General features: G+C 39.6%; 1 protein-coding gene across 5 annotated transcripts in view; it reads left to right on the top strand.

Moving 5' to 3' along the window:
- The window catches only part of PIP4P2 (phosphatidylinositol-4,5-bisphosphate 4-phosphatase 2), a 74,199-nt gene that overhangs the window by 18,124 nt on the left and 29,362 nt on the right, over positions 1-26,713 (top strand). For 3 of the 5 annotated variants that reach the window (XM_024251547.3, XM_063726711.1, XM_063726712.1), the window contains one exon: positions 7,402-7,496. In XM_024251547.3, coding sequence (XP_024107315.2) covers positions 7,402-7,496 — 95 coding nt within the window. Of the gene's footprint in view, positions 1-7,401; positions 7,497-10,849; positions 11,463-26,713 lie in introns of those variants that run through there. The other 2 variants (XM_054518655.2, XM_063726713.1) reach the window with 2 other exon arrangements.

Raw genomic sequence — 26,713 nt, 5'->3', positions numbered from 1 at the left:
CAAAGATTTCTGTCTTTCATATTCTACATCACATCGATGAGCAAATCATGTTAGATCTAGCTTCACAATATGTCCAGAATCTGATCCCTCTTTCGACCTCCACTCCTTTGTTACCTATAATCCAATTTTCACACAGTAGTCATTGTAATCTTTTTAAAACTTATGTCAAATAAGGTCACTCTTCAAAAGCCTTTAAGAGCTCTATAGTTTTCTCATCTCAGAGGAAAAGCCCAACTGGCCCCATGTGATGCACCCCATCGCAGTCCATGACAAACTTCTCTGGTCTAATATCTACTTTCTACCCCTTCTCTCCTTGCTCCCTTTCATCGGGCTACATAGACTTCATTGCTGTTCCTACATGAACCAAGCATGCTTCCTCTTCAGGGCTTTGCTGTTCACTGTCCACATTTCTGCTTCAGTGTCAGTGAAGCTGATCCTATTCCCTCCATGTAAAAAGCAATGTGCTCCCTCCACCCACCTTTCCTATTTCCTTCAATAATATTTATCTCCATCTGATATACATCCTTGGTAAATTGAATTTTGCTTATCTTCCTGTGTTGTGATGTCAGGAATTTTGTATCCCTTAAAATAGTGCCAGGCACCTAGAAGGTGCTCAGTAAACATTTGCCAAATGAATGAATAGTAAAATATTATAAAAATTCTGAAACATTGAAAAATAGGAGACTGGTTAAATAAACTGGGATGGTTGACTTAAAGGCCATACAGTCAGACAAGATGGAATCAAAAGCATAAAATAAATGAGAATGTGATTCTGTATCTCACTGGAGGAAGTGCTGGAAATACCAATTTCCAAATAGATAACGGTTATGTTTCTTACCCAGTTGGTTTCTGAAACCATCGGAAAGGGAAATTTCTCATCCTAAAAGTTACTTTTACATGTATCAACTAATTCTGTGGTCTCAAATAGATTTCTCTGTGAAGTGTGTGTGTGTGTGTGTGTGTGTGTGTGTGTGTGTGTGTGTGTGTGTGTGTGTGTGTGTGTGTGCGTCCAAGGGCTAAATGGATTTTTTTAAAGTAATCTTATTATTTGCAGATTATATTGGTCATTGGTCAGCTAGGGCTACTACAAAATAATACCACAGACTGCATAGTTTAAAGATCAGAAATTAATTTTCCCACAGTTCTGGAAGCTCCAAGCCCAAGATCTATGTCCAGCAGGGTTTGGTTTCTGGTGAGAGTTTTCTTCCCGAGTTGCTCGTGGCCTTTCCATGATGCATGCTTGTGCAGACAGCGAGCAAGTGAACAAGCTTTTTGTGTCTCTTCTTCTAAGAACATTCATTCTACCAGATTAGGGCCCCATTCTTATAACCTCATTAACCTTAATTACGTCCTAAATGTCCTGTCTCCAAATATAGTCACATTGCAGATTAGGCTTTAACATGTGAATGGCAAGGGGAGGGGCACACAATTCAGTCTCAGGTATATTTACCCTGTTTATTAAAAAAGCAAACAGTCACTAAACCTATTTTGCATCACCTCAACTAATATTGCTTTTTCCTAGGCTTTCTTTTTAAGATTTATCCAAAGATCCTGAGAATATACTGAGTTAAACTAATAACCTTTTGGAATACTATTCTAGTTGAGATCATTAATCTGGAAACACTAGCAAAGCGATTAAGTGATAAGAATAATACATTAAAACCAAATTTTGTTAGTAGGAAAAATACACTGTTCAAAGGTTAAATAAATGTTTTAATGAAGAAAAAGAACTCACTTTTTAAAAACTGTTTTGTCGGGCGCGGTGGCTCACGCCTGTAATCCCAGCACTTTGGGAGGCTGAGGCAGGCAGATCACGAAGTCAGGAGATTGAGACCACCCTGGCTAACATGGTGAAACCCCTTCTCTACTAAAAATAAAAAAAAATTAGCCAGGCGTGGTGGCACGAGTCCGTAGTCCCAGCTACTCAGGAGGTAAGGAAGAGTTTTTTTTTTTTTCTTTTGAGACGGAGTCTCGCTTTGTAGCCCAGGCTGGAGTGCAGTGGCATGATCTTGGCTCACTGCAAGCTCCGCTTCCCAGGTTCACGCCATTCTCCTGCCTCAGCCTCCCAAGTAGCTGGGACTACAGGCGCCTGCCAGCACGCCTGGCTAATTTTTTGTATTTTTAGTGGAGACAGGGTTTCACCGTGTTAGCCAGGACGGTCTGGATCTCCTGACCTTGTGATCCACCCGCCTCAGCCTCCCAAAGTGCTGGGATTACAGGCGTGAGCCACCGCGCCCAGCCCTGGAGGCAGTTTGCAGTGAGCCGAGATCGAGCCATTGCACTCCAGCCTGGGTGACAGAGCGAAACTCTGTCTCAAACAAAACAAAACAAAACAAAAAACTGTTTTAACCCTAAGACACACACACAAACACACACATTTTTCAGAGAAACTTGTTTGAGACAGTGAAATGTACCCGACAGTGATCCTTCAAGGCAGCCATGATAATGCTTAATTACACACCAAGCTAGCTGTGTAGGGTCTGGAAACATCAAAAAGTATTTTTGACCAAAATAATTTGTTACAACGGTGATAAGTGGTCACATTTTCAATGTATGTTGGTAATCTTCCCAACTTCTTACAATTGTGTTTATCTCCATGGTAGGAAGGAATGGTTTGTCTCAATATTGTCCCAACCTGTAACCCCAGCATTTAGTACCAAATACTTATGTTAGTTAAAAGTGTTTAAATCAAGGGGAACATGAATTTAAGGTAACAGTCATCTCTCTCTCTCTCTCTCTCTCTCTCTCTCTCTTTCTCCCTCTCTCTGTAGGTTATTAAATAAGCCGAACTTGTAAAAGTATAAATCAGAAATGTTTATAGTTTTCTCCAAATACTGCCACTAACAAGGCCATTTTAAATTCCCCTTACCTCCTGTAGCAGATATCTTATCACATTATCACATCTTGGGAAAATTCTATAATTTTCCAGTCCATTTCAGTGATTAAAAACCCACTTTGTCGGCCAGGTGAAGTGGCTCACACCTGTAATCCCAGCACTTTGGGAGGCTAAGGCAGGTGGATTGCTTAGGAGTTCCAGACCAGCCTGGGCAACGTGGTGACACCCCCATCTCTACTAAAAATACAAAAATAGTTAGCCAGGTGTGGTGTCACACAGCCTGTAGTCCCAGCTATTCAGGAGCCTGAGGTGGGTGGATCACTTGAACCCAGGGGTAGGGTGGGGGAGGTTGGAGTGAGCTGAGATCATGCCACTGCACTGCAACCTGTGTGACAGAGTGAGACCCTGCCGAAAACAAAAGCAAAACAAACCAAACACTTTGTCTAAAAATCAAATTTCCTATGCAAATTGAAGATTTTCTCTTTGTGGCTAACTTCTAGCATTGTGGCTTGAGGGACCTAACACAGGGAAGGAGGATATGGTCTTCCTTTTATTTCTTTCCTGTTACCTACATTAGGGACAATATATTTTGCCTCTGGTTCTCAGCTTTTTCTTCCCTCTTGGATATTCTAGCTTCTCCAGTGAGCGGACACAAGGAGGAATCAGAAAGATTCATTGGGCCATTAGTGAAGTCTTCTTTCCTGTGTTTGACATTAATTGCTGGGCCAATAATGACTGTCCATTGACAATGCCCTCTCGATGGCAGGCACTCAAATACTGGATTTATAGAGGAGACACAAATGTGAGTTATTTCAAAGCCTTCCCAATCCACAGCGTCCTGCTTCACCTCATCTAACCCTCCAAGGCCCTTGCATTTACTGGTATACTCCACGGGCTCTTGTCGCTGGTTATTTCACCCAGGAGTTAGCTTTTTTTGTTGGTGTCAGCATGATGGCATAAGTGCAGCTATTTTTTGTGGCGCTCACTTTGCCTACCAGAAACTTATATGCTCTCATCAAAGCAGAAGTGATAGCTGAGCTGAACCACCGGCCTTTCTGTGTGCCCTGCCATCATTCTCGAGTTGTTTTTTGTTTTTCCTGTTCACACAGACTTTCAGAAGATTGACTAGCCTATGTCCTAACCTAATGTATAACTAGAAAAATTAGGTGCTGATTCTCCTTTTTTTCAGACACCCCCAGACTTTGCCAGTGACTCCCTTAGAGTCTGTCTCACTTGGCTTTTTGGGGAGGGGCAGGAGCAAGCCACAGCAGTGCCTCCCAAGCCAAAAGTCATGACTCCAATAATTCCCATTTACCTCCTTCCTATTCTCCTGTTTATATGGACTGAGGTAATTGTGGTTATTGAGGGGCTAGTTCTGCTGATTTAGTATATGGGGTTCCATCCTCATTTTTAGATCCTAGCTATGTTTTGTATAACAGGGAAAGTTTCATACAACTTCAAGTTACATGTCCTCTATTGAATTTTGCATTTCACTCTTCTGCATTCCATTCTTTTCTTTTTTGGAATTGTTTGCAGAGCTTTTATTTTATTTTACTCTTATTAGCATCCTGTGAGATGCAGGACAGCTACTTCAACTTTGCTGATGAAACTGAGACGGTAAGAGGCAACCTAGGACTAATTACTTGAAAAAAAAAACCTTTACTGAGCACCAAATATGTATGTGGTGCTGCGCTAGATGCTACAAAGAAACAAGTAGTCTCTGCTCATGTATATGTGTCAAATAGAATAAAACTATTTTAAAATGATGTTATCATGGTAAAAAAAAAAAGTCATGCAAATATAGTAGGGGAGAACAGAATTTCAACTCTGGCATTTGAATGGGCATTTGAAAGGATTGGCAAGAACACAAAAGGTTGGAACTCGGGACCACAAAGTCCGTAGGTTTGACCTCTTAAGTTTTCTTGCAACATCAACACTAACAGAACTCCCATGATGCCTCTTTCTGAAGAACTGCTCACCTGGGAGGAAACCATGTGGTCTTGCCTTTTCCCCAAAGTGTTTGGAAATAATACAGGGAAACAGGATCTCTTCTAGTTCTATTCCACATCTATACCTTAACTTTCACTAGGCTTCTCTACTGCTGCTCTGGGCTGTTGACTGGCTCTAGCCCTTTGTCTTCCTCCCTGGACTCTTCTGTGACTACAGTTAAGCCTTCAGCCTTCCTCTATTATTCCTGCAAAATGTTGTGCCCTTTTAAATTCCTGAATATGGCCTTATTCTCTCAGGATTATTACTCTGTCTGCTGGAAAATATACTTCTCATATTGACTTTAGAATTTCATATTAAACTTCCTTCCAAAAGCATAGTGTTCCTTACAGACCTCTCCTCTGTCATTCTCTGTTTTTCTTAAATGACCTGTTTGTAGCTGGACTAGATCATTATATAAGGCCTCCAATAAATCACACCTTTCTGCATCTGTGCCCTTTTGCATGTGACATAGCCACATCTTCCATCAAGAGACTGAATTTATCCCACTGCCTGCTTCAATATACGCTGTCCATGTCACTTTCTCTGACCAATAGAATGTGGCAGATACAGTCATGTGCGTTCCAAAACCTTGGACTTATGAGGCCTTGCAGCAACTGCCTTTGGCCTCCAAGGACCCTACCCCGAGACTGTCATGCAATGAAGAAACTCACAATGAAACTGCACGTGGAAAGAGAGGTTCAGCCAACCAGATTTCTTGGCTGAGATCAGTCCCCAGCTGATTAACCCTAATGATTATTAAAAAAAAAAAACAACAGTACATTGATAATTAATCCACTAAGTTTTAGGATAGTGGATTCTTATAAAGCAATAGATAAATAAAACAGAACATTGTACTAAAAATAGAAAGCAACAGATAAATCCACTAGAAGTTGGCACTGAAAGTACAAAGCAATAGATAAATGTAGCAAATTGATATTGCTGTAACAAAACCCCAAGTATATGGCATTGTCTTAAGGGCCAGGCACAGAACAATACTGAGGAGGAGTATGTGAAACTAGAAGAGTAGGGAGGAAATTGCTATTGGAGACTAGAAAAACAGAGGTTCACCAATTAACTGTTGCCTGTAGTAACTTAGAAAATAGAAAATGTTCCTAATGAACTTGTTGATTTCACTAAAGTAATTTCCATGTAGAAAATTAAAAGCGACAACTAGCTTCTTTTAGCTGTGTTAAATAAGGTATTTTAAGAGAAAGTTTTCATTTTCTGTTGATGCCATAAAAATTACCACAAATTTTGCAGCTTAATACAAATTTAATATTTTATAGCTCTGTAAGTCATAAGTTTATCATGGCTCTTATAGGGCTAAAATCAAGGTGTCAGCAGGGCTATGTCTTTCTAGAAGTTCTAGGGGAAGATCTATTTCTTTGCTCTTTTGGGTTGTTTGCAGAATCCATTTCTTTGTGGTCTAGGACTAACATTTGTATGTCCTTGCTGCTGTTAGCTGAAAGTCTTTCCCACCTTCTTGAGCACATACTCCTTGATCTCTTCCTCCATCCTCAAGCCAGCAACGGTAGGCTGAGTCCTTTTCTCATTTTAAATCTCTCCTGTGAATATCTCTGACTACAGCTGAGAAAGGTTCTCAGCATTTAAAGACTCATAATTAGGTTTGGCTCACATGGATCATCCAGGATAATCTTCCCATCTGAAGGTCTGCACCCTGTAATCATATCTGCAACATCCGTTTTGCTAAGTAAGGTAAAATATTCACTGGTTCTGGGAATTAGAGCATGGACATCTTTGGGGAGGCATTATTTTGCCAACCACAGAAATGAACTAAAGTAGGAACTTTCAGTTTGCAATTGAATTTAGAGGAAATATAGGGGGCTTAAGACAGTCTTTCATCCAGCAACAGATTCTCGATGTAAGAAATGGCCTCAGAATCAAGTTCAAATCAGGGATATGGCTGTAAAACCCTCCCTGAAGACCTCTGAAAGACTCAAGCAGTGACTTGGAGACTTCCTTAAATAGACAATGGAGCATCTAAGAATTTGAAGGGCCTCAAATGTGACCCAAACATAGAGAAATACCTGTCTCAAAAAAAATATTATGTTGGTGGCTTTGTGGGCATGAGGTAAACCCCATTCAGATTCATTGGAAAAGCCTACACATTTCTAAGGAAGTTGTGTCAATTTGGATTAAAAGGGATGGAGGCAGTTCAAAATGAAAAGAGGCCTCTGGGTTCCCAACTTTCTTTGCGGGGAGGCAGGCTGAGAAAGCTATGCAGCTGCAAACAGGAGCCATTTCTTATGAAAAAGACCAGACTTAGTGGGAAAGGCCAAGAGCCAAATATAGGAACAGATGAGGAAAAGGAGTAGCAACAGAGGCAGACTGTGCCCTAATAAGGAAGCATTCCATGCCTCTGGGGTCAAAATAGCTGGTGACATGGGCCCAAGTGGATTTCAGAATTCTGTGGTCCCGTGTATTCTATGTACCTTCTATTCAGAATGCCCCCTGCCCCTTCTTCTGTCAGTTGTTATCCTGTTCTTGTTCCACTGTTAAATGTTGGGGGTTGAGATGGCTGGGAGAGAAGAAGGGCACATGCTTTGTCCTTTTAGTTCACAGGTCTCTGGATCAACAGATGCTGTACCCAAGGAGCTGGACCTGTGGAATTATCCCCCAGGAATTTTGACTGCACCTGGATTGGATTTAGGTGAAAGATACATAAAGTTGACTTTAGTGATTAAACTAGACTTTGGGGTGTTGGGAGTGGATAAGTGTAGTTTGCCTGTGAGGGGGACGTGAACCATAGTGATCAATGGGCAAACTATGGTAGATTGTTATATAGTAGCATCCAATGGATCATGCCTTGCTGTGTTCCACACCCCTTTGCAATGTGACATTGCTACTCTTCACTTGAAGTGATGGAATCTGTTCCTCCACCAGCCTTGTGACTTCCTTTGATCATGAGGAGGCCTCTAGGTGCTCGTTTTTTTCCAAGCAGGAGGCAGGCTGAGAAAGCTATTGATGGTGGGAGAATGTGATAAGAAGTGATGTTTGAGAACCAGAGCCTAGATCTTAGGGGTCTCTTACCTTCCACCATCATCCTCTTAGAATAGTGTTCTGAGAACACGAGGTATATGAAGAAGTCTGGAATAAAGACTACATGAAGAGAATTGCCCAGTGAGCCCAAATTTCCCAGCTGAGCTTAGCCCCCAGCAAACCTGCCAGCTGAATGCTGCTGCCTGAATGTTCAGGCAAGTGTGACAGAATTGCCACCCAATCAACTAAAGAATCATAGAAAATAACAACTCATGTTGTTTTAAGCCACTGAGTATTGGTATGGTTTGTTAATAGTAGATCACTGAAACAGCAGCTTAAGTACATTAGATCTCACATTATTATCTGTTTATAGAGTATTTTTATTCCAATAGACACATTAGCTCATCTCATGAATAGAGATGGCAAAGTATCATAATCATAATCATAAAAATACCTTGGATTGATGAGTATTATTTAACAACTATTGAGAAACCATAAACCATAGTATGATCTTTAAACTAGAATGACGTAGTACTCATCTCATAAAAGCCTTTTGCTTTTTGTGGAAGTTGAGATTGCTGCAAATATAATCTCAGTATATCTACTACCTTTTGTAGTGTAAGAAGAGTCACTGTCATGAGGCTCAAATGAGTTCTGCAGTAGAGAAACCATATAATGAAGTAAAGAAAAAAACAAACAACAACAAAAAAACCTTTATACTGATCACTACATGGGCAAAAAAGAAGACAGTTGTAGAGGTATGATGGAATAAAAAAAATTGATCAGTCAGATGGCAAAACTGTCATCTTCATCAAAAAGCCAAGAAATGTTCTTAATCTTTTTGTGCCAAACATTTTGTTTCAGTAAGATTCTGGGACTGTTTATATTTATTTGTTCATTCACTCAATTGTTTATTTGACAAATATCGAGTGTTTACTAATGTGCCAAGCATTGTGCTAGATACTGGAGATCTAGTTATAAATAAGATAGATAGGTTTCTGACCTCAGAAATTTGGTTGGGGCTGGAGTTGTCACAATGGAGTGTGACAGGTAACATGACAGAATACTATAGTAATAAGATTTTGTTGATTTTTCTTATAATTTTCTTTAACTCAATAGTCTCCAGTCTGCAGTTATAAAAACACTGCTGTTCATTTTTGTAAATTACAGGCACTTTTGCAGGAAGTGCTACATCTTGATTCTGTACTTTCCAGGTTCCTGGAGACCTAGAAATGCCCTTATATCATATAGGGATCCTTATATTGTATTGTATCCTGATGCTACTGACCAACAAAATATGCTGTGCGAGTGAAAACATCATTATTTGATTTCCCCTTAGGATTTCCAGCTGATGCCTAAGTGGATTTTTCTGGAAGAAAGAATGTATCTTTAGAAAGCAGAGTGAGGATCCTTCCTAATGTAATTTGAAACATAGTTTCATATGTCTAACTTCTGCTTTGCCTCATGCTCACTGAAATCTACAGCTAGCCTCATTTTCCACTTGTTTTTGACTCTCTCAGGCATCTTGAGGACTGAGATCATGTCGTAGTTATCTTTTAGACTTAGTAAATGAGTAATAAATGTTTCTTTTGAGTGACTCAAAAATAATTGCAGAAAAATTATCATCCTAGATCATTACTATTTTTCTATTGCATTTTTATTCGGACATGTTCAAAACTTTAATTTTTTTTTTTTGAGACGGAGTTTCACTCTTGTTGCCCAGGCTGGAGTGCAACGGCACGATCTCAGCTCACATCTACCTCCGCCTCCTGGATTCAAGTGATTCTCCTGCCTCAGCCTCCCGAGTAGCTGAGATTACAGGCATGCGCCACCACGCCTGGCTAATTTTGTATTTTTAGTAGAGATGGGGTTTCTCCATGTTGGTTAGGCTGATCTCGAACTCCTGACCTCAGGTGATCCACCCACCTTGGCCTCCCAAAGTGCTGGGATTACAGGCGTGAGCCACCACGCCTGGACTCAAAACTTTAATTTGTTTTCATATTCATGTAAACTACTTTTGGATAATATGACAAACCACCAAAGAAAAAAGAAAAGAAAAACATATAAAACATGGCAAGAACTATGTTTTTAAAGAAAAAAGTTATTCAGTGATTCTTGTCAAAGCATGGTAAGGAAGACTGTATTTAGGGCTATAGTGATAGGTATAGGGACCATGGCAGCAGGGTCTTGCCATGTTGAAGAAGAGATTATGCTCAATTCTGAATACAGCATGGACAAATGGGAATTTATAGCCTAGGAGCATGCAGGACAGAGGCAGTAGATGGAAAATTACCAAGGAAATATCAGGGATAAGGGGGATTCTGACTAAACCAAGCAAACGGGATTCTTGCTGAAGACAGAACAGGAGTTCAGGCCTCACATGGGGGATGCTGGAGGATGAGGAACCTGATCAAATATCAATATTGAGAATGGGGCTTCTTGCTAAATTAAGTTAGTAGGGTTTTTTGCTAAAACTGGATTTTATAAGGAAGTGCAGATGGGCCCAGCAGAAGATTCAGAAACCTTACTTGTTTGACCAAGCAAAGAATCTTTGTCAGTGCTTAGGGATTTTTGTGTTTGAACTCTGTTTTACAAGTAAAGGATTATTTTAAAACTTTTGTCTCAAGAAACTTGTTTTTCGTTGTTTGACGTTATTCATAAACCTACTTATTGTATATGTGTCAGGGACAATAGGCTACAAAACCAAAACTAAGATGACAACCTATTTTGTAAAATGAAACTTGTAAAAGGCAACACACTGCGTAGTTACAAAAAGGTACTGTTACCAGAGTTCCAAACCGGTCAGGCCAACATTCCTGTTGTTAAAAAAAATCAATCAGGAAAAGTAGGGAATGCTGACACTTCCGCAAAGATCTACTTTCTCTTAGATAACAGATGTTGAAAACTGATTTCCTACAAAAAAAACCCTAGAGAAGGAATTGATAACCCCAGGAAGATGTTTTCTTTATATAACTGCTGCAAAGTTTGACAGCAAAGAGTCAGTCCCTCCTCCTCCTTAGGGGAGGTAAACTTGATAATCTGCTTTCGCTCCAGTTTTCTTGTAAGCAAGCCACAGGCCTTTCCTCTTCGCTAGCCCCTTTCAGGCTGCTTTTTATCCGTCTTTCCTAGAGAAAAGGACTTGTCCCCCTCCGTCCCATTTACTCTCGACCCCCTTTCAGTTACTTGGCATCTTCCTTTCCTCGCGTTTCCCAGTTGGTCCTAATTTGTTCCCCTTTTCTCTGGCTGGCTGGGCTCCCGCTCCTCCACTCCCGCTCCTCCCACTCTGCGGGTTCTTTCTTTCTTCCTCCCCTCCCCTCCCCCAGCCATGCCTCCCAGCGCGCTTCCCTTCCCCCGCCTCCCGGTCCTGCACCCTCCCCTCCCCCCGCCTCCTGCCTTGTGACACATCCCGGGCCCTCTCTGAGGCGGCAGCAGCAGCAGCTGCAGCGGCAGCAGAGGCAGCAGCAGTAGCCACCACTCCGCCGAGGCCGCAACCCCGGCTCGGCCTCCCCAGGCCCCGCCGTTGCCGCAGTCATGGCTGCTGATGGGGTGGACGAACGCTCGCCTCTGCTGTCAGCATCCCACTCCGGAAATGTCACTCCCACCGCCCCACCGTACTTGCAAGAAAGCAGCCCCAGAGGTAAGGCCAGCGTAGATCCCTCTACTTTGCAAGGAAACGCCCAGAAGAATAAAGACCTGGGAGCTCTAGCTTGGAGGTGGAGGTGAGCCTCTCGCTTGGGCTGAGGAAGGATGCTGACTGTGCCGTCCCAGGCAAGCCCGCCTGCCTGATAGCTTCTCCGCAGGGTTTTTCTGGTGGTGGTGGTGATGATGGTGGTGGTGGTGGTGCTGGTGATGGTGGTGGTGGTGGTAGTGGTGGTGGTGGTGATGGTGTGTGTGTGTGTGTGTGTTTGTATTTCACCACTTCTTACCCAGGGCTACAGGATGTGACATGAATTTCCAAAGCTCTGCTTAGCTGTTTTCAGAGCAGCCCCTAAGCGCAGCTAGGAGGTGGTGCAAATCTTTCACAATCATTCACAAATCCTTTTCCGTTGCTGAGAAACCAGGAGTATTGCTCACCTTGGCATCTGTCCTTGAAAGGGCTTTAGCTTGAACAATATGCTTCTGCTACCATTCACCCAACAGTGCTCTGTTCACTCAGTGAATTGCCATACCCAAAACGAATACAGTTAATCAATATTCCTAATATGTCTGAAATTCCTGCCCCTCCTTTTTACTCCTACTTTCAAGGAGTATGTGTTAGATTTAACTGTGAATGAGAAGGAAGGACCTTACTTCTGATAGAAGGAAAGATGGGATATTTTTAATACATATCTGGGTGAGATTAAAATTAACTTGTAAAAAGTAACCCAAATTAATACTACATATATTTCTATTTTTTTTCTCAAGAAGAATAAAAAAAGATTAAATGCAATGGGATCTGGGGAAATATGGAATCTATTTACCATACTATTCGATTTATTTAAAAATCGATCGTTGTTCTAAGCCTTTTAGTTGATTACTATAGTAAATAAATAAGGTGGAGTCAGGCGTTACAAGAAAATGGAAGGCAAGACTTAAAAAAACCCACTTAGGTTAGTGAAAAGATTGGTCAAAATGGCACTTGCAAATGTTCCTTAAGTGCATCTCTCTCTTTTTTTGGCTAAATATGAGCAAAGTTTAAAAATCCAAGGAAGCAAAAGTTAATGATTTTGAAAATATGAGTAGGTAATGTTTCTTGTAATACAACTTTTTAAGTTCAAGTCTGGAATTAGAGCTGATGTAGAGCAGGTTGAACTTGCTTAGTATTTAAAATTTCTATTTAACATTTTATAACTTCAAAATCAACTATCTAGATCTTAATCCATACTTAACAAGAAGCAAAACAAAGGAAAAAGATGCTTAGCTGTAAATAATTCAGTGTGAGCCATGGCTTGAGAAATAAGGTACAGAGACTTGCCCACAGAAAACTTACAGGTCATTTTTGTTGGTCAGCATTAAACTTGTATCAGAGGACACCAGGCAAGAGAATTTCCTCTAATGGGCCAATTTGATACGAATATTTTACTGTTATCTAAATCGTATTATGTAGAATAGACTTAAACACTCACTAATGAATGTTTCAACTTCATCAAGTCAGCCTTTTATGGCAAAATGTTTGGCGGTTTATTAGGAGACAAAGTTTCAATTTAAGTAATTGTCCTATAACCTATTTTCATGCCCTCAACTAGTGGATAAATTATTTTTAAAAAATGGTTACCCTCAGGGACCTGCTTGTAGACATCTTTATTATTTTCCATATATTTGTTTAACCTAATAAGATTCCTCAGACTACACAAGTATAAGTTCCAGTTCAGCCACTGAGAAAAAGTAATGTCATTGTAGAAAACTTTTAACAACCGGAGAAATTCAATGACTTAGCAAAAAGCTTCTTCTGCCTTATGGTAGAATACATTTTTTCTTAATTGGTGAATGAGACAGGTTAGATGATTAGAGAGACTCTTAATTTCATATGACATAACACTAAGGAAGAAGCATAAATGAGAGGTAAAAGCATTTTGTTTGCATTTTGACAGAATATTTTTCTTCATAAGTAACAAACATTGTAATAAATATTATGAGTAACACACAAGATCTGGAAGACCACCACTATTCATTCATTTATTAATTTATTGGGAAGCACAATGTGCCATACACTGCTCTAGGGGATTAAGAGTGATCAATCCCATACCCTCATGAAGCCTATATTGTGTTAGGGAGAAAGAATAAATAAATACATGGCTGAATTATTTCAGATTGTAAAAAAAATTCTATCACTAGATCAGATGTTTTTGGTAGTTGAAAACCATTATTAGGCTTGACAGTTGGAATTCGATCAGAAATAGAATGCACTTCCTGATAATGAATTTTAGTTCATGATCCCATTTACAATTATTCAGACTTTTATTTTTTTAAAAAAAGAAGTTAAAAGCTATAACTAGTGAATATTTTCTCCAATCCAACCCTTTTCTCTTTCTTTTACCTTCTAAAGTACAGGAATGTTAGTTCCCACCTCCAAGATGAAATAGTCCATTTCAGGTTGAAAGTTGGTGGAGTGTTTATTTCTAGACAGATTATTAATAATGTAGCAGGGAGCAGTTAGTATTGTGTGTTTGGTTTTAGCACAAGAAAAATCATGTGTGGTCTGTGTAACAATCGGTGTTGGTTTCTAAGTGGAGTGTGTCTAGTGTTCTCTACTGTCAATATTGGATTCATGCATAGGAAATCGCTTCTCTCCTGCTTACAGTGCTTCATTTAATATACTTGCCAGTTTTTGTTTAGGTATAGAAATTAAAATTAAAGAGAGTTTTAGGCTCATCTGAAAGGAGATTGGAAGAAATACCACAAAATTTACACAGTTTTGATGTATTAATTGATTCCTTTATACATCTGCTAATTTTGTAGTTAGGATATAACAAAAGAATATGACCTTTGAATTTATAAGATTTTTTCTGTGAAAATTGTTTATATCTGGGGTTGTCTCATTATGTATTCAGTATGGAAATGGGATTATATACTTCACTATAATTCATAAAGGGAAAATAATAATTTGTTATACAGAGGCAGACAGTTTGATTTACTTAGTTTATTTCTTTTATTATTTAGCAAATAAATATTTGAGTACCAGCCAAATCTGTGGTAGGAGAGGAAAAATAGACATGGCTCCTCTTCCAGTGTAATTATTGAGAAATAAATTATGTAATCACACAAACAAATACAAAATGCAATGTTGATGAAGACAGTGCTGGAAATATATGCAATACCTTGAGAGTATAAATTAAGATTTAATTTTGTTGAGGGAGTCGGGGAAGGCTTTCTTGATGCTTGAATGAGATCTGAAAGTTGAGCAAGAGTTAACTTGGCAAAAGGTGGACTGGAAGACCATTATAGGCAAAGAAAGCAGTATTGGCAAAGCCATCAGCAGGGTGGAGTATGAGAAATACAAGGAACTTAAGGAAGGCCAACATGGCTAAAATGGAAACAGCAAAAGGAAATGCACTGCAAAATGGGATTGGAGAGATAGGTATGGTGGATATTCTCCAAAGACTCTCTTTCCCCTTCAAAGAACTATGTCTTCTGATATTCAGTTTCCTCCCCTTGAATCTGGGCTGATGCCATGACTTGATTTCGACCTCTAGAATAAGGTAGAAAATACACTGAATGACTTTGGAGGGTAGGTCAGAAGAGGTTTTACAGCTTTTATCTTGGTCTTTTGTAAAGTACACTCTGGGGAAAGTAACTTGTCACGTAAGAAGTGGAACACCCTGAGACTGCCATGCTTTATGGAACCTGAAACTAGCCTCGTAGAGAGAAAGATGCCTGACCAGCCCTCAGACATGTGAAGGGAGATGCCATCTTGGATGCCAAGCTCAATTGAGCCTTCACATGACTCCAGCCTTAGCCAAATTCTTACTACAACCACATGTGGCCAACTTGTTCTGCAGCAACAGATGACCAGAATAATGAATATGAATCAGCCCATCCAGGATATTGTTGGTCATGTTAAGGAATATTGCCATAAGCAAAGGGATGACTGGATTAAATCTTTATTATTAGTTTTTAAACCATTCTGTAGATTAGAGAATGAATTAGAGGATTGGCTACAGTAGACAAGGATAGATGACTTCCTTGATTATTGTAATAATTCGGGCAATTTAACTGAACTATTTCAGTAGCTTGGACTCAGGTGGTGGTAGAGATGGAGAGATGAAGGATGATGTTAAGGAGGTGGATTGAACAGGGCTTGATGATGGATTGTACATGGAAGTGAGGGAGACGTGTCAAGGGTATCTCCTAGAATTCTGGCTATACAACGTCATGGTGTGATTACCAGAACACCAGAAGACGGAGAACACCAGAAGAGGACCGAGTTTTGGGGAACACAGATAATGAACTTAGTTTTAGACATGATGTATTTCAGATGCTTTCAAATATCCAAGAAGGGACGTGACAATTGGATCTACAGATCCCATTTGTGGCCAAATGAGACCTGTAGTGTAGATCTGGTTGTCATATCTCTTCTTAGTCCTCATTTCTTAGGACTAAGAAATGGGGCCTGGGCTGAATATATAAAATTGTGTGTTATTTGCATATTGGTGATAGCTAAATACATGGATGTTGATTCAGAACTTCCCAGGGCCCTACCATAGGATGTGCTGTGATGGAACATACATGTGCTAAGGTAGTGATTAAAGCCTTCAGGCCAAAGGCCTCCAGTTGCTTTTTTTTTTTTTTTTTCTTGAGACAGGTTCTTACTCTGTTGCTCAGGCCGGAGTGCAGTGGTATACTCATAGCTCACTGCAGTCTTGACCTCTCAGGCCCAAATAATCCTCCCACCTCAGTCTCCTGAGTAGCCACCACACTCGTCTAATTTTTTTGTATTTTTTATAGAGATGAGGTTTCACCAGCTTGACCAGGCTGGTGTCAAACTCCTGGGCTCAAGCAAGTTGCCTGCCTTGGCCTCCCAAAGTGCCAGGATTACAGGCATGAGCCACCACACCAGGCCCAGAGACCTCCAGTTCTAAGATGTCATACACATATTGTCATTTTCTGTGTGTACCACAGTGTGAAAAACTTTGAGGCGCTCCATCTGAGATAACCTAGGGAGAAAGAGTGATCTAAGAAAAGGAGAAAGCCTGGACAAAGCTTTGAAAAACCTTCACATTTTATGACTAGGGAGAGAAAGGTGAATGCAGCTGCTGGCAAGGTGGGACAAAAACCAGGAGATGATAATATCACAGAGTCAAGAGCAAGAAAATACTTCAAGAAAGGAGTCTTCATGCAAAAGTTTAAGAAACAGCAAAGATGATAAGGACCAAAAATGTCTTTTGAAGTTAGTGTCATGGAGATCATTAAGGACTTTAGTGACAGTTGTTTATATTTGTTTATATTTAAGCTCTTTTTAAAGAATTGAAGAATTATCTATTTCCATCTAATGTAATATTCCAATATACCTTTATTTTAATTGCAAACTGACCTCAAAGCAGCTTAACATAAATGAAAAGGTTAATATTCCTTTACTCTGAAACTCATTTAGGTTTTCTATGAAGCATAATTGTCATAATTGTGTTTTAGAAGACATTGCCATATCCTTTTCACCTTTAAAAAAACATGTAATCTTGAAATTGCTTGAGGAAATGTTTTCAGTGAGTAGAAAAATAAAATAAACTCCTTGTTTTGAGATATATTATTTAATATGTACTCTTATGCTTTCTTAGAAATCCTACAGTAAATAGGTTTATTTTTAGTGACTCTCATGTCCTATACCTGGAGAAATCTAAGGTTAGAGATAGTGTCTTAGTTTAAAGTTAGGTAAGGTTTTAGTTCATTTTTAACTATGTTCTACACTAGGCTAGACTTTTACTGAATTAGAGAGATTGAATACATTTTGGCAGTCTTTTAAATTTCTGAGTCTCCGTGTATACTTGCAGAGTATAAGGTTGTCTGTGGATTGGCAGGAAGAGATGACACAGATCCAGGGACCCTTACCACATGCACACCCCATTGTAAGGCTAGATTAAATTCTCACTTTACTTGCCAAGGATTCGGAAACCCACTGGAAGCCAGACTTTCACAATGAGGAGAAAAGGATGCAGGATATTTGAGAGCAGCTTCCTGAAGCTCCCCCAAGCCCCAGTAGAGTGTTCACCTGCTGTGATACTGAGCAAGCAGGGCCTTGGCAAATATGAGAATCCTGTTGTGCTATGCTAATGCTAATGCTCCATTTAAGGGCATTTTTTTCAAAATGGTTCTTGAATCAAAATTTGCTTCACTGAGGCCACATCCTCATCAAGGAAAAATAGAGCCCACACATTGGTGAAATCGGTCTGCTTCTAGCTTTCCAGTATGGTGGTGAGCTCATTTGCTGTTATAGTCTTTTTGTCATTATTCTGTAGGCATCAGGCTCCAGGATTCTTTTATTCTGTTTTATAATGCCCACATTTCCTTCTGTCTATACTGAGCATCTTTAAAATATTAATCAAGAAATGTTTCATTCAGGCATCTTTCAAATATTTGAATGCCTATTACAGTATTCCAGATGCTGGGGAGCTTACGTTCCTGTGAGAGATACATACAGTAAGCATTATAATTTCAGAGGGTGAAGAAAATAAAGCAACCTATGAGGGTGGAGAGTAACTGTTTGGATGGCAAATGTTTGAGATGAGTGTCCAGGAAAGACAATTCAGAGATAGCAATCACTGAGAGACCTGAAACATGAGTTGGATCAGCCTTTGGAAGATTTACCGAAAGAGTGCTCCAGGCAACGGGAACAGCAAGTATAACACTTGCTATTTTAAAAACAAGGAGGAGGCCGGGCGCTGCAGCTCATGCCTGTAGTCCCAGCTACTCATGAGCCTGATGCTGGAGGATCTCTTGAGCCCAGGAGCTTGAGGCTGCAGTGAGCTGCGATTGTGCCATTGTACTCCAGCCTGCGTAACAGAGTGAGACTCTGTCTCAAAAATAAATAAATAAATAAACAAAAACAAGGGACAGTGGGTTAGAGCATGGTGACTTAGAGGACAGCAGAAGAGGTAGAGGAGATGCGAGGTGTAAATGAGGGAAGCCCGGGGGAGATTTCTATTCCACCTGCTGAAGAAGGGATTATGTCCTGAGGATAATGAGAAGCTATGGAGAGGTTGGAGCAAAGGAGAGACATGAAAACACTTTACTTTTTAAAAAAATTACCCTTGGTTGGCATGTGGAGGAGAACAGACTAATGAGACATGACACTAATCAGGATGCTGTTAGAGCAGAAGAGGCAACAGGGGATGGTGATCTAAACCAGGGTACAGGTGATGGAAGCACTGAGGTGTGGTTGGTGTCAGGATGTATTTTAAACAGGACTTGCTGATGGGTTGAGTCAGTGAAAAGAAAGGAATCACAAATCTCCAAAAATGACCCAACTAAGTAGGTACAAGGTTATATGTGAGATAGGCAAACAGGAGGAAGAGTTGGCCGTGTGTTTGGGAGGTGGGAGAAGAACAGTGGAAATCACTATTCTGTTTCAGTCATGGGGAGTTTGCAATGCCTTTAGTTATTCAATTAAAAATGTGAATTAGGCAGTTTGTTGTACAAATTTGAGGTCTGAGAAAACTTGGGGTTGGAGAGCAAATTTCATTCAACAATTATTTATTAAATGTACAGTAGCATTTTCCTGGAGTGGGAGACAATGCTCTCAATTTCCTGTTTGTTTCCAAGGACTATGCAGACTCTTCAAGAATGTAAAACTTGTAGGGTAGAGCATTCTGTTAAAATTTTGGAAGGTTTGCCAAATGCATACAAATGTTAGCTAGATGGATATAGATATTGGAGAAGGAAGTTAACAGGATGGATGTTCATAACTATCTTTGAGGGCAATAAGCAGCTATCTGGGAAGTGATCTAAATGGAAGCTGTAATACTTCCATTTGGGAAAAGCAGGTAACCCTGAATACACCTTTGTGCTCAGGTGTTTTGTGTTTCTTTCTTTCTTTTTTTTTTTTTTTGAGACAGACTCTCACTCTGTCGCCCAGGCTGGAGTGCAGTGGCATGATCTCGGCTCACTGCAACCCCTACCTCCCAGGTTCAAGCGATTCTCCTACCTCAGCCTCCCAAGTAGATGAGACTACAGGTGCCTGCCACCACGCTTGACTAATTTTTGTATTTTTAGTAGAAGTGGGGTTTCACCATGTTGGCCAGGCTGGTCTCGAGCTCCTGACCTCAAATGATCCACCCACCTTGGCCTCCCAAAGTGCTTGGATTACAGGCATGAGCCACCGCGCCTGGCCTGTGCTTCATGTTTAATGAGTAAGAGGTATTGAATAAATTGGTAATGGCATTCCATAGCAGCTCCTGAAAAGGAATAGATTCTTCCTGCTGTTTTCTGTTATTTTATGAGAGTTTCTATGCTTTTTTAGAAAAATTTTTGGTGGTAGTGGGGGTGTGCAAAGGAGTTTATGTTGCTTTTGAACTTTTCTAGATTTTTTCTTTTCCAGTTGCCGTTGTAAAGTGAGTTTCTTTTCTTCTGTAAAAACCACAACAACCAAATGTGAAAAAAGCAAAAAGCATGAGTCCTTTTTCTGGACTTCAGTGCATTGTGCAAGTATTGTGTAACTCCCTTTAGAGTCCAGAGAAGGTCTGCCACCAGGTAGTGTTTGGCTTGGGAGACCAGAGGCTTTTTATCCCTGCCAGTTTGGCCTTGGAATCATTACTTTACATCTCTGGGCCTCAGTTTCCCACATTTATCCAAGGAGTGGTCCATTATGTTTCCTTTGGCTTTTATATTTTATGACACAGTTGTTCTTAGGAAGCTGGACACACTTAGGAAAATATATCTATAAATTTAAAATGTAGATGTTTGTTATCCTTTCTTATCTCACTCTTTTACTTCCAATGTCCCTCTTTCACCTAAATAGCTATTCCTTCCAGTATGCTTTTAGAAATGGGAAAGATAGTATATTGAAGATTAAGGATGTTACATGACTCTTTTAAAAATTAAAAGCCCAACTAGCATGCACTGTTTTATTTCTCTGTAGAATATATTTGCATGTGTGTGCTGCATGATTGATTAGGGCATTTTATTCTAAGCATTTACTTCTAAAGGCAATGGCAAAATTTTTCTTCCTCTCATATTTTGAGATATTTAGGCTTGGTCAATCTGTAATACAGATTTTAAAACAGTGTACAAGAAAGCCCCGAATTCTTTGACATTTTTAACATGTGATTTCTACAGGGGGAGAATTTGGAAGTAGGCATGTTACAATATGACATTTTATTGTTTGAGAGATTAAATGCTAAGACTGACCATCCAGAGGAGAAACAATATAGAGAAATGATAGTGAGTAGACTTAAAGTGAGATTTTCAGACACCTTTTAGACCATTGGACATATCCCAATAAACATTGATTTCTATTAGCTGTATGGATTTTACAAACTAATATAAAGTTATTTTAAACTTTTGTAACAAAAGCGTTTTCCAAGTTTATAGAATTTGGTTGTCATGTTCTAGTTCTCTATATAAAATACCTTGCCAGGCTCAGCAAAAGTCGTATTTGGATTTGCTACCATCCCTTAATGAGGACATAGGTCATTATTAAAACTATCAGACATGCCTGAATACAAGATGACCTAAGTGGAAGCCATGTGGTCTTTTATGACCCAGCTTCAAAAGTCAAATATAATGTCATTTCTGCCATCCTCTATCTGTCAAAGCAGTTACAAATCACCCAGATTCAAGGTACAAAGACTTCACCTCTCAATGGGAGGAGTGCCAAAGAAGTTGTGGCTATTTTGTAAAACCACCATAATAAGCCATGTCATATCCATAGAATGAAACAACAGTGATTCTCCTGCCTCAGCCTCCTGAGTAGCTAAGATTACAGGTGTGCACCACCACTCTTGGCTAATTTTTGTATTTTTAGTAGAGATGGGGTTTCATCATGTTGGCCAAGCTGGTCTCTAACTGCTGACCTCTTGATCTGTCCACCTCGGTCTCCCAAAGTGCTGGGATTATAGGCATGAGCCACTGCGCCCAGCCGTAATTTCTGTATTTTAAAATAAAATTCCATTAATCCATGGGCTGCAGAGAAACAGTAGAATTTAAGGGATTTATTCACTAGATATCTCTCAACACCTACCTAAAAAAATAAATATTGATTCTAAAGACTCTTGACTTTCTCTGGCATTAGAGCTCATACAGCGGCCTTATCACATCCCTTCAGTTATGAAGCAGCAGTCAAATTTAGATAATAAGCAAGTGGAATGAAGATGTGATGCGTATCACCATCTTTGCATCTTAACAGGTCTTTCCTAGTGGCACCAATCTCTGATATTTCCCCAGGGATGTGGTGTTGCTTTTGGTATCAGTTCCAGGGACTGCCACTTGGCCATTCCTATATTAACCTATGGGCCAGGGAACAAAGTTGGCAATTTTACTGGTTGCCAAGAATATTTGTTCCAATTGTATATTCATAACTAATAAAATAACTTCAGAGTGGATCCCCATATCTACTGGGACCACTGTGAGTTGGATCTGGGCTAAGACATCATCTATCACTTGATAGCCGCTTTGAGTCCCTCTGGAATTAGCACTGTTTAACCACCAGTTTTTAGTAATTGCTGAACCATCTGGGTATTCTCTTTTCCCCAGTACACAGTCTTGTAAATAGCCTGGTAAATAGCCTCAGGTCTCTTTGCAGAAAGTTCGAAGGAAGATTTACAGTACATGTTGAACCTACTTTTGTTGGAAACTGGTTGAAAGATTGTGACTCTTTCTTGTGGCTACCAAAGTTGGGTTGCTGGTTAAAATGCCTAGAGTTTTTTCTAAGATATACAACCAAGCAACATCTTTGTAGGTAAGCCATCCATTTCAATCCTAGGCTAATTTCAATTAGCCACTGCCAAAAGTCCTGTGGCTCAAAATATTGTAATATCCACTACTTCTTCTTGCAATAAATGCACCCACCTGTATTCAGTGTTTAATTGCTGCTATTTGGCCTGTTACTCCAGGATTTCATCATCCCCATTGAAATCAGGCAGCACATCTCAATGGGGTCATCTCATACTGTAATGTCTGGTCTGCATTGGAGAGAAACCATAGCAGGATGCATGTGCTCCTCTAAATAATGTATTTATTGATGCCCTGGTGAAGGGAGTATGCTCTGGCCCTTCTCAGGGGAGGTAGTGAGGTATGAATATGCAGGTTTCATATGTTAAATCCACTTCAACATTCCTAACTCTGTATGGCTTTGATTGCGTTTTCTGCATTATTCTAGGGATATTCTAGCATCTCAGCCTCACTAAATGTAAGACCAAGTCTCATCAACCAATTAACTAAATGCTTAAAGCTACCTCTAGCTGTAAAACAAAGATTGAATCCAGAAAATCTCACTCAATTCATTATTGTGTTTTATTCTCTTTGGTTTAACACCCTTAGGATCCACTTCACAAATACTCTCCAGGTTTCTGGAAATACATATTATCAAAATGCTGCAATTATTTTATGTAGAAGCTGCCTCTTACTGAATTAGACTTTGTATTTGCCCTTCTGAGACATGTTGAGATTTGACCTTAGTTATGGATCTTGAGACAAGGGGCTTGAGGGTGGATTTTAAGAAGAATGGCCATCCCCTTGTAAGGTAACTGCCTCAGGCAAGGACATTACAGAGTTTTCCAGCAAGGGAAGGCTTAGGCACAAGAGGGAAAGATATTTTCCACTTGCACTGGAGGTTCAGAGTGACTCAGGAGTTTAAGATTTTCAGCTGTGTTTGGGTACAATCAGATGGTCTCATTCCAAGTTTTAGAGTTCCACTTCTTTGCAATCAACGCCCCAACTTTTAATGAGAAACTTGATAAGACTGTGGGTTTACCTAGTAAGGCTGTGGAATTACTTGATGTTATAATTTTGCAATTTGCACAATTAATATTTCTGTTTGATTTCCAGCAATAAATTCTTTGTTTATTAGAAATAAGTGATACTTTTAAGGTTAAGATAGACATTCCCTGGTTCTCTAACCATGACTTGAGCTGAGAATTTAAAGACCGGAGCTTCTCATTTTCTGTCTGTAAAGGCCCAGTGCATTCATAAGGAACCATCCACATCATAGTCCATATAATAATTATTACTACCATAATGCTCAAGTGAAGGAGCCACAAACATCACAATCAACTACTGGGGATAATCTGATTCATCAGGATGGCACCATGTGTCACAGATTACTACCATCCCATTTCCCATTGGTAAGGAGTTTGGCATAGCATTTAAGCTCAAGTTCACCAAACCACTTCTCCAATTCCATCTTTGAGGAATTGTTTCCTGAGATCACTTCTGATATGAATTTCTATATCAGTCAGGATTGGTCAGAAGATAGAAACCACACAATGGAGTTTAATATAAAGAATCATTAACCAAGTATAAAGTTACTAACTAGGTAACTGTAAGGTAAACATATTACTCTAAGGTATCAAGGAGGTAGCAAGAAGCAACTGCCACCACTAGGGCTGAGGGAACAAAGGGAAGAGATTGGACTTATTAAAACTTAGTAACTTAGAGGAGGGGTCCTGCAGAACTGAAATATGACTTCTGAAGAAGCACTGGCCAGCTTGTGCTGGTGTCTCTGAACTCTAGAGAAACTCTCTGAACTCCTTCCTTGGGAAGGAGCACTGTCTATTTGGTGTGGGGGTCTACACAAGGAAGCTGGTTCTGGCAAATGTTGAAAACTATAAACTGACTTCAGTGTTCCCAGGGGAAAGAACTACCACTGCCAGGGTGAAGTAATACTCCTAGGGTGATGTTCAGAGAAACAGCAAGCAGATTGGGAGCAAACAGGTAACAAATAGAAGGAATAAGTCCCTTATTCCTCCTCCAGCCTTGCAGCCTTCCAATATCACCTCCTATTAAGAACATAACCTGGAGCCAGCTGACAAAACCAAAATGTGGTTTGCAGAGTTCCAGCTCCAGCATCACAAAAGAGAGTAAAGGTGGATTTGGAACTGAGGGTCAGTAACCTGATAACTAGCACATTTCCTTTTCAACCTGTCTTCAGCTAGATGAATTTTTCTGAGAATGTCATTGTTCTGGGAGAACTTGACTTGAGTCTCCTAAAATAGTTTTCTTTGGTTTCAAAGAAGGGGAGGAGCAGAAAGTGGTCTTCCTTTGCTCTGTATTGAACTGAACTGGAGAAGTTTGACACTGAAAGCAGCTAACCCATAGTGGCCAAGCTAAGTCTGTCCCTAACCTACATTCTGCACAAAGATACTAGGGAAAATGAATCCTTGCAATGAAAATTAGAGGAGAAAAAAGCCAGGCTTTCCTCAAAGGTTGCCCTTTTATACTTTTCTTGCTCCTCTTATAATCGTAAAATATCTCTCATTTTAAGCTGACGTCATTTTCAATTTTGGTATAACATCTTTGTCAAGAGCCTGAAGGGCTGCATATAGAGGATGCTAATGTAGTAAGTGAATTAAACTGCCAAATATTGTCACTGAGGAGACGTATAAAGGAATAATTGAGATAATAAAGGTCAGAGCAATCCAACAAAACAATTTCAATCTTTAGAATACTGGAGGATATATCTGAGAAAAGATGAAATATGGATTAATACACCACGATGAATTAGCAAGACAGAGGGGCTGTTTGGCATAAAATAGATAAATTAGGTAAATGTTTGTGATGGGAAATGTAATCTGATCACTTGTGGGTTTACAGAATATAATGCTTCCTTTTGAGTGTTTTAGAAAGATCATTATGTATGCCTTGTGATCCATAAACTATCATTCTCTCCCTTTTATGAGTCCGTTTTTCTCTGAAGTTTTTACTGTGAAATGATTCTTCTTTTTAAAATATATTCTAATTCCCCCCCACCCCGATTCTTCCTTCCCCTCTTCCTCTTAATTCTCTTTAACCAAGATTTCATTCTCCAGAAATCTACATTATCAGATGTTTGCTTGTTCCTAGAAAAATCCCCCCGTTGGTCCTTAAATATTTTCCCTATATTAAGTATTATTTATTAAAGGAGACAGCTGTTATTGTGGAGCGATCTCCAGAACAGGAGTCAGCTCTTGGCTTTGCTGAAGTTCTCTATAACCCTTAAAAAGTCAGAATTTCTGGGTTTGTTTTCTCCTTTGTAAAATAAAGAAATTAGACTTCATAATTCCAAAGATTGTTTGAATTTCTAACATTGTTCTATTCTGGAGCTTTGAGGGAGTTTTTTTTTTTTTTTTTTTTTTTTAGGATTAAGGACTACTGGCCTAACAAATACTGCTCACATGGAGGAAAAAAGCTTTTTAATTTAGGCAAACCCCATGGAGAAAAATGACCATTGTTTAGATAACAAGTAAGACTTTTCCAAAATGAGGAATTTTTGTGACTTTCAATATCTAATGATCCTAAGTTCTGAGATTACAGTGGACTTTTTAAATGTAGTGCAGAAATTTAAAATAGGTAGGATAGTGGTGATCGGTTGTTTTAAAGTGAAAATATAGGCATGGTGGTGCATGCCTGTATTCCCAGCTACCGAGGAAGCTGAGGTGAGAAGATCACTTAAGCCCAGGAGTTCAAGGCTGTATTGAGCTATGATTATTGCCAAAGTGAAAAGAGACAAAATGAATAAATCTAAGTTAATTATTATAGGTTTAATCTATAATAATCTGATTATTAATCATTTAAATTAATAATCTTATTCTAATTATTGTAGGTTTACTAACTGTGGAATCTCCAGAATTACAAGTCCCATATAAGAGGAGGTGGAGCTACAAGTAAATGTTTCCTTGAGGTAAAATCTGAGAGAAAGGGAAAGGCCAAAAGTACAAGAAATATCTGTCTAAATCAGTTTAAGGCTGAAGTAATGGATAGAACATTGAAATGAAAGGCCAGGAAGCACTGTTTATTGTGGCAATTAGGCTGCAGCTTCTGTCATTCTATTGATCTCTTGGATTGATTCCATTTATCTGCTGCGCCAGGCCAGTGTCCCCTGACTACTTCACCTCTCTCAGTGCATTATTTGGAGAGAGTAGTCTTCTATATAAAAGAAGGCCTTGTTTTCCATCAAGCTGCACTCCCCTGCTAGAACCTTAGCTCCTCTGCAAGGAGAGTAGGGGTAATATATTAGGTTGGTGCAAAAGTAATTGCGGTTTTTGCCATTTGAAAGTCGTAGCAAAAACCGCAGTTACTTTTGCACCAACCTAATACTTGGTGTTATTTTTCCAAGAGAAATAGATATGTCTAATAAATTTTAGTGACTTGCTGATTTATTAATTCATTCAACCATTGAATAAACATTTAGTAAGCATCATCATAGACCAGGCATTATGACAAGCGCTGGTGAAGTAGCTATGGACAAACCAGATGTGCCCCTGGCCTCGTGGAGCTTATGGTTTC

Source organism: Pongo abelii, chromosome 7, assembly GCF_028885655.2.
Source record: "Pongo abelii isolate AG06213 chromosome 7, NHGRI_mPonAbe1-v2.0_pri, whole genome shotgun sequence".
Taxonomy (NCBI): domain Eukaryota; kingdom Metazoa; phylum Chordata; class Mammalia; order Primates; family Hominidae; genus Pongo; species Pongo abelii.
The sequence above is the reverse complement of the archived record's forward strand: the minus strand, read 5'-3'. Positions and strand labels throughout refer to the sequence as shown.